We start from the raw sequence: 13,106 nt of genomic DNA, 5'->3' as shown, positions 1-13,106 counted from the left end.
AATTGGTTACTCCAAGGACTGTAACAAACACTTAACTTGCCATTGTATTGAAGTCCCATAGACAATGAATGGAGCAGTGAGCAAGCATGCACAATTTACAACTGACCAGTGGATGGACCTCCAGAGAACAGGTAGTTATGCCCTTTTCCTGTGGATAGGGGATAACTTTATTTAAATCTTGGGATAACCGCTTATATTACTCTTTTCTCCCATTACAACAATCCTTTAATACAGTGTTTTGACCATTATTTTTGATTCCTTGGGCCATATTTTTCACCCAGTATCTTTTTATTTCATCTGCATCTACAGAACCTATATAGCTGATACATTATCAGTAAAACACGTCTTTTTTTTCACAATATAGAGACTGAATTGTAATGGCATCGTAACATCCCATACGTTAATTGAGCTTGTTATATGCAAACTAAGGACGCGAAGAAACATGTTTTGCTTTCATTGTATCCACAGTAAAAATGGGTTTATTTCCTGAAGCATTCACAATCCATAAGAAAGGATAGTTAATATTCATTCTTTTACAAAAACAACTTTTTTCCATGAACAGAACTGAATATTGCTTGCAGTCACCCAACCAGTGAATAGAGATGATTAATGTAATGTCTTTGGAGAGCTAATGATGAGGGTATATGCCCAAGGGTACATTTCCTTCTCTTTTTCCTATCTGTCTGTATTGTACACATTTGAATAGCCTCCCAGGACACATCTGTCACGAACAGGAAATTTCATCACCCCTTAACATTTTGGAGCAGGAACCAAATTAGATTTGAAAAGATGCAAATACATTCTGCCACTTAATTTTAATATTGCTATGCTGAGCTATCAGATCTGCAGAATGAGACAAATTACAGAACCAGAGTTCACATCCTTCTCTAGTAATATGCAAACATTATGAGCTTTGACTTCCTTACTGCCATAGGCTTCACTTGTACTATGGGACCTCGCGGTGAGGCGGTTAAATGTGTCTTTCTTTCAAGCTTTCTTACCGCACAATATGTGTGCAGTTTGCATTTTTTTTTTATTTTCTTTTAAATGAATGATTGATGGAGACTGATACATTATAACTCCTGTTGGAGGTTAAAAGAGATTACATATGGCTGGCTCCCTTCATTGCTCTAGACGTTTACAGTAGCTTACTCAAATATTTACAGGTCAGTAGAGTAAACTGAAGTCCCTGGCCATCAATTTTCCAATTAATTTTCTTTTGTGTACTCTATATGTGAAAATTTAATAAGTCTTGTTTCTAATGCCCCAAGGGTTCCCTTCTCTAGGACTAGGGAACATTATAACAGCTGCCCATGCAACATTAAAATAGAAGAGGAGAAGGTAACGGATACATGTTTGTTTAATCTATAGAAGTGGAATTCTCCAAAGACATAAATATAAACATGTCCTAAGCTTTACCTGGTAAGGAATAGTTCACCACTTCAGACAGAAATGACAAAATGTGTGAACCGTCCTAATCAGCTTTATTTATCATCTCTGGCACTGTTTATCTCTGGGTGAAATTCCAATGCCTGATCCTTGTTTTACCTGACAGCACATGTCAGAGAGAAGTAGGGCTACCCCCCCCCCTACACACTAGAATAATAGATTGACAGTGGTATCCACACGCGCACTTTCTGTACAGCAAGCCTCTAACCATACATGCTAGGTAGTTATCAGCAAAGTGAGAATCTGGCTAATAGCCATCTCTACCACCTGCCGCGAATCCCATTTATTTAATTAGTGAGAAAGGGTACAAAAGATTGAGCTGACACCCACCATCTATAAAGCAAGCGTAGCTCCTTTAATGATCAAAGCATGCCCTACATGTGTGACATGTGTCTATATGTCCCAGACGGTCATGTGGTATATGGACGCCATATGTCGCCCAGGGGTTATAGATATGTTTTAGTCAGGTAAGCAACTGTGACATAATAAAAATTTCAGGCAGTCCGTCTCCCTCACACATAAGTATGTAAGTGAAGCTGGGTTCACACTACGTTTTTCAACTACGGTTCCCGCATACGTTTTCATTAGTGAAAACGTATGGGACGGTATTGAAAACCGTATGCACCCTGATGCATACGGTTGCTTACGGTTTGCTTGCAATACATTTTTAAACAGTATTCCAAACGGTGTTCAACCACGGTTTTGACTCCAGTTTTAAAACCGTATTGCAACCGCATACCTTTTTTTTTTTAACATGGACGTCAATGGGAAACACACATGTATACGGTTCCATACGGCAAAACTGTATGCGTTTTTTCTTTGCACATGCGCATTTGCATCCTAAAGTACCCACCCAAGACCTCTCCCAATAAAAATGGACAGAATTTTCAAAAACGTGTTTTTTTTTTTATAAAAACGGACGGAACAGTATGCACTTTTAAAAACAGTACACTGTTTAAAAACGCATACAGTTTACTTTTTCCCATACTGTTCCATCCGTTTTTTTCCCATACGGTTTTTGATAGAAAACGTATGCGGGAACCGTAGTTGAAAAACGTAGTGTGAACCCAGCCTGATCTATATGAAGTGTAGCAGCTATATATGCGGCAGTCTATTTGGTTGTGTGAGGAGAACTGAGCATGCCTGACCAACAGGCAAAACTACCTACAAGACGTATCCCATGGCAACAAGCAGAAAACAAGAGAGCATACAGTCTATATCGATTGGGCTGCCTTTAAAAAAGATTGATTTGTTGATAATTACTTGTATTTATAAATATGTTTCATTTCACATAATGCATCAGTTTGGAGCTATTTATATGCATAGTAAAACATTCTAATCTACAGAGGGAAGCTTGAGCATGGATCCGCTATCTATTTATTGGCCAATAAAACAGTCAATACACAAAACAGTACAAATTCCAATGATTCCTTTCTTTCTAGTCAAGTTTCACGTACCGTAGAATTTTTGTAAATAGTGCAGCAGCCAATGCCCTGGTGCTGGTGTTCTTATCTTTCCAGTCATGCTTAAACATCAGTTTATGTACTGGAGTCACTGACCTTATGTTGTCATCTGCCACCTTGTTACTTTTTATTCTTTGTAATGAATTGTGTACAACAGCTTGTACCTTCATACATATGTGCAACAGTTTACTTACTCAGTAACAGTAATCAGACTGACCTTCATTTCTTATATTCTTGTAGAAAATAGCACAAAATTGTAGCTCCTGACCTTTCTTCTAGCAGAAAATAAAGTCATTTCAATCCTTTTCTGCCAATCTATATTAGAGGTCACACACTTGCATATGCTTTTAGTTTTACCGCCAGTGTGTTTTATTCCCCTCTTTTCTGCCAGTTTTATATGATACACATGAGTGACAGTTTTTAAACAGCAGAATAGATTCTATCCACCACTGATAGGGATCTATAAATCAGAGCGCTGTCTAGCTGGGGTACATTGGGTCTACCAAAAGAAAATATTCAGGGTCCATTTTCCATTGCTACATAAAAAAGAATAATAAATATAAATGAGGTCATACACTGTAGTATTCAACTCACCTGACTAAACCTTGCGCTCAGAGAGCGGTGCAAGCCAACAGTCTTAAGAATAATAGACATAAGAAGAGATTGTTTGGTGCTGGAAAGTGCAAGTAGTCAATTTTATTCAAGATATCATGCAAGGATACATATAGCAGGAAACAGGGAAAAGGTTACGTACTTCTGGTGTCTAAACACCCTTAGTCATAAAGGGAATGACTAAGGGTGTCTCAGACTTCAGAAACATGTAATCTTTTTCTTGTTTCCTGCTATGTGTATCCTTGCATGATATCTTGATTAAATGTGGAGATTTTACTTGCACATCCCAGCACTGCACAACTTTTTGGAGATCAAAGTGCTCCAAGGTAAGAGAAGGGTGCCGTTCTGGAGACCATGGAGAGTCCCAGTGGTCAGAAAACACCCTTGATCAGACACTTATCCTTTACCATTTGAATAGTGGATACATTTTAAAAGCTGGATGACCTCTTTAAATTTCTACAAGATACAAACTGAATCAGGGCAACCACCCATCCACCCATTTTTTTAACTTGTTGTCTCCTTAGGTGGCCTACTTAGGCACTAAGGCTATCTGTATGACCCTGTATTCATATGTACATATCAAATTCCTGAAATGTGCCAGTGGTTATAGGTCAAACAGTATCTGTCATAATGTATGTCTTTATAACTAAGTCCAATACCAATAGTCACTTATTTTTATTTTTTTTTGGCATTTTTACATTTCTATGGAGTGGCAAAAAAAGCTCTGTTGATGTAAAGGTTTTTGTTCTTTCAGCTACAGTATGTTGCCAGTATATTCACAGTGAATTGCAAGCCTTAGGGCTCATGCACTTGTCAATGCTTTGTACATGGACCCTTTGCAGTGGCACTTAAACTACCCAGAGGCCCCATGGAACCTTTTACAAATAGTTTTATCATTCAAATCTACAACCATGTACATGAGCCCTGAGTGTCCTATTCCTGAATGTCACAATTGATCTTGAGTCTAAAACTTGCCTTTACTACATCTTGGTGCTGAAATTTATGGAGCTTTTCTAAGGGTTAAGTAGTAAAAGCTCACAAATAACTACTTTTATGGAATGTAAAATCATCAGGAAAGAAGGATGTTTTCTACAAACCGCGTAATACTTTTTTAGCCTGTTGTAATAAACTGAACTTTTTACCATCACAACCTCAAAAACCCTTTCACCTCCACAGAAACCATTTCATTAATATATTCCCATTGTATATTCACTGAGCAAGCTTTCCACGCTTAAGTCCATTTGAAAATCCTTTTGCCCAAAAGAGTTTCTAAGCTTTACATCTATATCTGTGCTCAGATGCACTTCCCCTTTTGACTTAAAATTCTAATGAATTCATTCCATTGAATGCCAATTAATCTTTGTTAGAATAAAAGAAAATGAAAGCCATCAATGTATAATGGGCCCACCGATAATGTATTCATTGATGCAACCTGATGAGTCAATGTGGAGGACAAAGTCTTAGTTTTGGAGCATCCCAAAGACGCTCCAAATGATTTATGTAATGCTTGCGTATTAAATTTTATAAAACATGTGGGCAACTTTCATTATGATTTCGGGTAGAAAAACAGACATGGTGCACATCTACAATCTTGTATAATGATCTGATTGCTTCTCAGCATAATATTAAAAACCAACAGGTTGTTAGTTTTGGTGGGCATTAGTGTCGCGGCGGTGGTGGTCGCCGCCCGGTGCTGCGCCATTTTATGCTAGGGACGTTAGGGACCCACTCTGGATAGGTGGCCTTGACGTGGCGAGTGGGCTTGTACTTTTTGATCTCTATCCCCTCCTTTTTTTTTTTTTTTGTTTGAACATGTGCTGCACTCTTCCCCACCCCCTCAGCCCAACCCTATATAAGTAGTAGTTAGCTATACATGGGCCATTTCTTTCCTAGCAGCCTCCCAGTGTGACTGGGAGTGCATGGTAAGTGAGCCATTACACCTTGTTCACACTGGTGTGGTGCCGTGCGGCGTCCGTTGCTGCCGTGGCGCCGTGTCTGCGGGGGGGTGCGGCCCATAGACTGGTTTGAGTGGCATTGGGGCCGCTCTGCCGGTGGGTCGTTCCCTCGTGTGGGCATTGGTGTCGCGGCGGTGGTGGTCGCCGCCCGGTGCTGCGCCATTTTATGCTAGGGACGTTAGGGACCCACTCTGGATAGGTGGCCTTGACGTGGCAAGTGGGCTTGTACTTTTTGATCAAAAATGTATACTAACAACCTGTTAGTTTTTGTTATTATGCTGAGAAGCAATCAGATCATTATACAAGATTGTAGATGTGCACCATGTCTGTTTTTCTACCCGAATTCAAACTTTCATTATGATGTTATATGTTTATTGTACTATATACCAAAAAGTTTGTGCATTACTTTCTTTTATTACTTTACCATATACCTATTTAACCTGCAGCACTTACATTTACTGCAATTGTAGGGTAACTCTTCTCACTTTAGCAAGTAAAGGGCTTAAGTTAGAATAAGTACTGGCAGTGACAATGTGAAAAGAAAATGGCAAAATTACTTTTTGTTCTAGTGATTGGGTATTGTCTGTGTGATTCCATGGGTTAGGCAGAATGGTAAAATATTATTATGGTATGCCATCATTTGCTGAAGTGAGATAATGAATAACCAGCAACATACTGTATGTAAGATATATCCTATGTGCACTGGAATGGTATGTTTAAGGCACTGGACATAAAGTGCATCTGCCACTGGTTCTTATTGGTGGGGCTCTAGGTGTTCAAACCCCTGTTGATCCCTAAAATAATCAGGTAGAAGCTTGTGGCCAAGCACTGCTTCTTCCCAGTCTATGCGCACAACAGGAGACATGCGAGGAAAGAGCATGGAGAGACCAGGCTTAGTGCATACTTCTTCCAGTTCGTTCTGAATATTCAAACCCCCAACCGATCAAAACTTTTAATATGTCTCTACGAAATGTCAAAAGTTTTGGGAAGTGACAGTGCCCTAAAATGTAAGGCTCTCACCAAATTAAAATAAGGGTATGTTCCCACATTGTGTTTTGTCAATTACACTAAAGACCAATATATGGCAGGTAAAATTAACAATATGAACTTATAGATCACCAGAGGCGATTCAAAAATACCCTATTTCCCAGATATCTAAAACTATTTCTTTAATAATTGTTTATTAATTAATTACACAAAGAAGAAACAAACAGATTAAAAATCCAGTGTTAATCACTCCAGTATAAGTGATTGCGAATTAATATGGTGTCAGTCAGGTCACCCAACACTGTCAGCTGTAGTCTCTGCACGCACCTGCAGTGTGCTATGCGGATAGGGAGTCAACACTGTGCTTAAAATCTATTCAAATCTTAGCCCCCCTCGACATGTTTCGCTGCAACATGCAGCTTTTTCATGAGGACAGCAGGCACTGCAGGTTCGTGCGGAGACTGTAGCTAACAGTGTTGGGTGACCTGACAGGCACCATATTAATACGCAATCATTTCTAATGGAGTGAATAACACTGAATTTTTAATCTGTTTGTTTCTTCTTTGTGTGAGGAATTAATAAAGAATCATTAAAGAATGAGTTTTAGATATATGGGAAATGTACAAACTTACAACATACAAACTTACAACATTATAGAATACACTGAACACACAATCTGGTGCTTTACAGCTATGCAAGATAAGAATACAAAATGATGTAAAGTCCCCTGAGGAAGGGACAGCCCATACCATAGCTAACTTTTTTGACAGATATGACAATTTAGCTGAGCCCTTATTATCTAAGGGGATAAAAAATGTTTTCCGATATCACCAAATGCCTGGTGTAGTAAAGAAATGTCACAGTTAACAAGTAACAAGAACTAACTCTGTATAATGGGAAATTTCACCTTCTAAACTTACAGAATTGTAAGTACAACTCTCGACCAAGTCCCATGCTTTAATTTAGAACCATGATACAATAAGTAAGGCAAAAAAAATGTACATAGGTTATGTTCATACTAGTGCTGCACAATATATCGCAAAAGCAATCGAATCGCAATTTTTGCTTTTTGCGATATGGCGATACCGCCCCCCGGGAAAACCTGGGATTATCTGCTTGGGCTGGCTCCCGTGGCGGGGGCCGTCCAGAGCAGGTAAAAACTAATTTAAATACTAAAAGTCAGTGTTTCCCAACCAGGGTGCCTCCAGTTGTTGCAAAACTACAACTCTTAGCATGCCCGGACTGGCAAAGGCTGTCCGGGCATGCTGTGAGTAGTAGTTTCACAACAGCTGAAGGGAAAACAGCCCGGGAAACCCAGTGTATTGCTGCAGTACAAGAATACTAGAAAGTGACAGGAGGGGGTGGGGGAGGGGAATGTGACAGGGGGGGGATGTGACAGAAGGGGGGGAATGTGACAAGGGGGGATGTAACAAGGGGGGGGAAATGCAACAAAGGGGGGGAATGTGACAAGGGGGGGGAATGTGACAAGGCGGGGAATGTGACAAGGGGGGGGAATGTGAGAAGGGGGGATGTGACAAGGGGGGGGAATGTGAGAAGGGGGGATGTGACAAGGGGGGGAATGTGACAAGGGGGGAAATGTGACAAGGGGGGGGAATGTGACAAAGGGGGGGAATGTGACAGGGGGGAATGTGACAGGGGGGAATGTGACAAGAGGGGGAAATGTGACAAGGGAGGAGAATGGGACAAGGGGGAGGAGAATGTGACAAAAGGGGGAGAATGTGACAAGGGGGGGAGAATGTGACAAGGGGGAACTGTGACAGGGGAGGAGAATGTGACAGGGGGGGGAGAATGTGACGGGGGTGTGACAAGGGGGAGGAGAATGTGACAAAGGGAATGTGTGACTAGGGGGGGGGTGACAAGGGGGGGTGAAAAGGGGTGTGTGACAAGGGAGGGGGATGTGACGGGAGGAGAATGTGACGGGGAGGAGAATGTGACAAAAGGGAGATGTGAAACAGGCAGTGGGCATAAAATGGGTCGATAAATGGGAAATGGAGGCGATTGGACATTAAATGGGGGGGATTTCACCATTTTTTAAAATTATATCGCATATCGCAATCGCAATATTTAGGCCCAAAATAGCAATCGCACATTTTTCCCATATCGTGCAGCCTTAGTTCATGCGGTCAGGATCTGCTACATATTTTTGCTGCATCTTTTGTGAAGCCGATTTTGCTACTCCTTATCTTCAATAGGTAGCAAAATCAGCTGCAGAAAATATGCAGCAAAAATATGCAGCAGATCCTGTATGTGTGAACGTACCTGTAAAAAGTTGATGAACCGTATATGGATTCTAAATGTAAACTAAAATAAAAATTTCTATGAATTAATATAACAATTACTGTATAGTACATTTTAGTGTAGTATGGTGTATTGTGTAGTATAATATATAGAATAATTCTGCCTATTAACTAAAATGTAATTGGTCATGACTCATAAAGTATATATACTTACCGGATTGAGGACAAGTGTAAAAAAAAGTTCCCCTCCTTGTATGCTCCTGTCAAGCTCAACTGGACCTCCAGGGTATTCCTTATAAAAAATAGTATGTGTGAACAGACCACAGGTTTGCCGAGGAAGAACCTAATGAGAAGCCATGATAAAAAAATAAAAAAAAACATATTGTCAATATTATATAATATATAAATATAACTGTTTAAACTTCAACAGCTTTCACTGAACTGAAGATAACAAGAAAAACAACTCTTTATAGTAAACAAAGCTAAAATAAATTCCCATGTTTTACAAAGTATTGTTAAAATGTATCACTGCAAAGGCCAACATCAAAGGCCATACTGATAAACTTTAGCCCCTGGATGCTATTATCTACTGTGACTATGGCACCTAATGTTACGAATATACATGTATGTAAATTACCAATAAGGTAAATGCTGTAGGAAAATAAATTACCCATTCCTTTCTCCTCCCCTTAAAAAGAGTCACCATAGCATTAACCTCTCCTGACACAATTTTTGTTTTTCTCATGCTCACTTTCCAAGAGCCATACTTTTTTTTCCCATTAACATAGCTATATGGGGGCTTGCTTTTTGAGGGACAATTTATATTTTAATGGAACCATGTAATATACAATTTAATGTACTATAAATCTTAAAGGGGTACTCTGATATAAGGTGGAAGCATATAACATTGCTCATCTATCTGCTGAGTGTTGAAATCACCAATGTCCATTTATCTTGGTTGTTTTAGTCCTGTATTTTCTACTCTGCATTACAATTTCCAAAATGTATTGCTTCCTCAGCCCTACATCACAGCCAACCCAACCTACCTACTACCTTCCCCATGTAATCCTTCTTCTTTGCTACCCAAGGCTGTTTGAGAACATCTCATTTCACATCATATTATTGCTGATTTTGCTGTACCTGCTGAATTCATTGCCTGTCTGCTCCTTTGTCTGTGGCAATATTTACATTAGGCAGCATGCTGTAAACATCTTGGGGTTGAGGGAAGAGCCAGGGGACTGGAGACAATACCACACTAACAATGAAAGAACTACACAACTTCTTGTCAGGGTGGAATCATGCAAAAGTACGCTGACACCAGAACCCAGCACGACCTCAAACCATAAATCACTGAAAAGATTAGTTTATGCAGTGGGAACTTAGCAAAATGTAACCCTTACACTCTTGTTACAGTCAGTGTATTTTTTTTTATTAAGTTCAATGCACAAAGACAGTTTTGCAAATAAACTCACAGTACCCCAAACAGATTCTTGCGGTTTACAGAAAGTTTTCTCACAGCCACACAACTTTTTTTTCTCTTCCTAAACTGAAGAGCACAATGATAGATAATATAGTGAATGTTACACTAGAATTGCACATTGGAATGCTTAAAACTCAGTATTAGTAAATATACACTTTAAATATTATCTTTCAACCTCATTGACATAAAAATAATGCCCAGAGAAGAAGTTGATGAATTGTAATACAATTTAGTGATTACAGTATGAGAGCGAAAGGCTATGTTTCCTATATTTTCTATGTTTCTTAAAATCATTTTTTATTTAACGTTTTTCAAATAGTACCTTAAAACACTACTAACCTATACCACCAAATAGACCTTGCTTACAAAAATGAACATCTCACATGACTTTTACTCAAGCAGTCCTTTAGGGTGAAAACAGGAGAATTACACTGACAATCTACCTTAACCAATATCATTAAAACACAATGTAGGCATTGTGTATTTGTTTTTATAATAAAATGTCTTAATCATAATTTTTTGGGTGCAAAATATTTATTTACTTTAACAATATCCCAACATATACATTATGATCACTTTATTTTATTTTTTTTTTTACAAAAAGATTAGGAACATTTTTAACAATTGTTTAACATTTATTATTGTTTGGCACATTTTCCAAAATACAGTACTGCACATATAGGTAGTTAAATTCCTTAGAGTCACCTTTTTCTCTATGTAACCTGTGGAAAGAGATCAGTGCTTATCAATGCTTCTAGGCCTATTTGATAAATAAGGCACAGTCGCTTGCAGAAAAAAAGCAAAAAAAAAAAAAAAAAAAAAAACAACAACAAAAACAAAACACATGCCACTATTCACACAACAGGGAGAGATAAATCTGGCTGAATGTATTAACTATGTAATTAAAAAGTAAGAATAAGGGGGCCAATAGGCAGGTTAATCCCCTATCTCTAGAGCTACTGTATGTAATGCAGGAGTAATTAAACCTTAAAGGAGTACTCCGGCGCTTAGACATCTTACCCTCTATCCAATGGATAGGGGATAAGATGCCTGATCGCAGGCGTCTACGGGGCAGGCGGCGTGTGACGTCATGCCTCCGCCCCCGTGTAACGTCACGCTCCGCCCCTAAATGCAAGCCTATGGTAGAGGGCGTGACAGCTGTTTATCTTTTTAAAATATCAGACAGAATAGCTTGCAGAATTGTGAGAAAAAAATTCTAAATCCACGCCTCCGCCCCCGGGTGACGTTATGCTCCACCCCTAAATGCAAGCCTATGGGAAGGGGCGTGACAGCTGTTTATCTTTTTAAAATGTCAGACAGAACAGCTTGCAGGATTGTGAGAAAAACAATGCAAAACCCACGTTTGACTGCACAATCCCTCCAGAAAGATCTGGCAGACACTGGACTATTCCACTATAAAGAGATACTTGTACAAATATGGTCTTCACGGAAGAGTCATCAGAAGAAAACCTCTTCTACGTCCTCACCACAAAAATCAGCGTTTGAACTTTGCAAATGAACATATAGACAAGCCTGATGCATTTTGGAAACAAGTTCTGTGGACAGATGAGGTTAAAATTTAACTTTTTGGCCAGAATGAGCAAAGGTATGTTTGGAGAAGAAGAGGAACAGAATTTAATGAAAAGAACCTCTGTCCAACTGTTAAGCATGGGGGTGGATCAATCATGCTTTGGGGTTGTATTGCAGCTAGTGGCACAGGGAGCATCTCACGAGTAGAAGAAAAAATGGATTCAATAAAATTTCAGCACATTTTGGATGCTAACTTGATGCCATCTGTGAAAAAGCTGAAGTTAAAGAGAGGATGGCTTCTACAAATGGATAATGATCCTAAACACACCTCGAAATCCATGGGGGATTACATCAAGAGGGGTAAACTGAAGGTTTTGCCATGGCCTTCACAATCTCCTGACCTCAACATACTTGAAAATCTATGGATAGACCTTAAAAGAGCAGTGCGTGACAGACAGCCCAGAAATCTCAAAGAACTGGAAGACTTTTGTAAGGAAGAATGGGCAAAGATACCTCAAACAAGAATTGAAAGACTCTTGGCTGGCTACAAAAAGCGTACAGACGTCATTTTTTTGTTTTCTGTTATTTTGAAAGTGTAAATGATGGAAATAAAATCTAACTTTTGTTGACATATTATAAGAATGTCTAATTTGTAATTTGATGCCTTTTCCTTGGCTTCTTTATACACATTAATACAAATTTTTACCTGGGGTGCCCAAACTTTTGATCCCCACTGTAACTTATCTTCATCATTTTTGTGCTTAGATGTTTGAGAAATTCTTGTCTATAAACTGAAGATTTTTGTAGTCTAGAGCCTTAATGTTCTCAGACTGAGAGGTCAGCTGAGCATTTGGCAGCCACAGTAAATTGTATACAAGCAAATCCAGTGTTACATGGGTAACGCTGTTTTTATTTGGAAATTATAGGGGTTTTCACAAGAAGAAAAACATGTTATTATGTTCATCCTGACAGTAGCAGAGAAATTGGCAACTGCTAAAACAACATCTCTCACGAAATCTTCCCTTTTTTTTACCACTTAATTTTACAAATAAAAAAATGTGGCTTTTTTCATGCAGACAATCACTTTCCCATAAACTTAGAAAGAGCATGATAATTTGGTAAAAAAATAAGCGTAAATAAACTGTGTGAACATAGCCTTACACATTGCAGTTTTAACCTGTTAAGGACGCAGGGCATACAGGTATGCTCTGAATCCCGAGTCCTGTACGCCCTGATCTCGTTAACGGGGTTTAAACCATTCTCACCAGAGGAGAACGGGTTAAACCCAGTGGGTCCAAGTTGCTACCAGCAGCAAGGACCTATGGCTAATGCTGGGCAACGCCGATCGAGCCGATGCCCGACATTAACCCCT

At 39.2% G+C, this 13,106-nt stretch overlaps 1 protein-coding gene across 3 annotated transcripts in view; it reads right to left on the bottom strand.

Moving 5' to 3' along the window:
• Window positions 1-13,106, bottom strand: part of LOC130361911 (bifunctional heparan sulfate N-deacetylase/N-sulfotransferase 3-like) — a 361,861-nt gene that overhangs the window by 102,432 nt on the left and 246,323 nt on the right. For all 3 annotated transcript variants that reach the window (XM_056565591.1, XM_056565600.1, XM_056565609.1), the window contains exon 6: window positions 8,939-9,067. In XM_056565591.1, the coding sequence (XP_056421566.1) occupies window positions 8,939-9,067 (129 nt within the window). The remainder of the gene's footprint in view (window positions 1-8,938; window positions 9,068-13,106) is intronic.

This window comes from Hyla sarda, chromosome 1 (genome assembly GCF_029499605.1).
Source record: "Hyla sarda isolate aHylSar1 chromosome 1, aHylSar1.hap1, whole genome shotgun sequence".
Classification (NCBI taxonomy): Eukaryota; Metazoa; Chordata; class Amphibia; order Anura; family Hylidae; genus Hyla; species Hyla sarda.
This window is presented reverse-complemented; position numbering and strand designations above follow the sequence as displayed.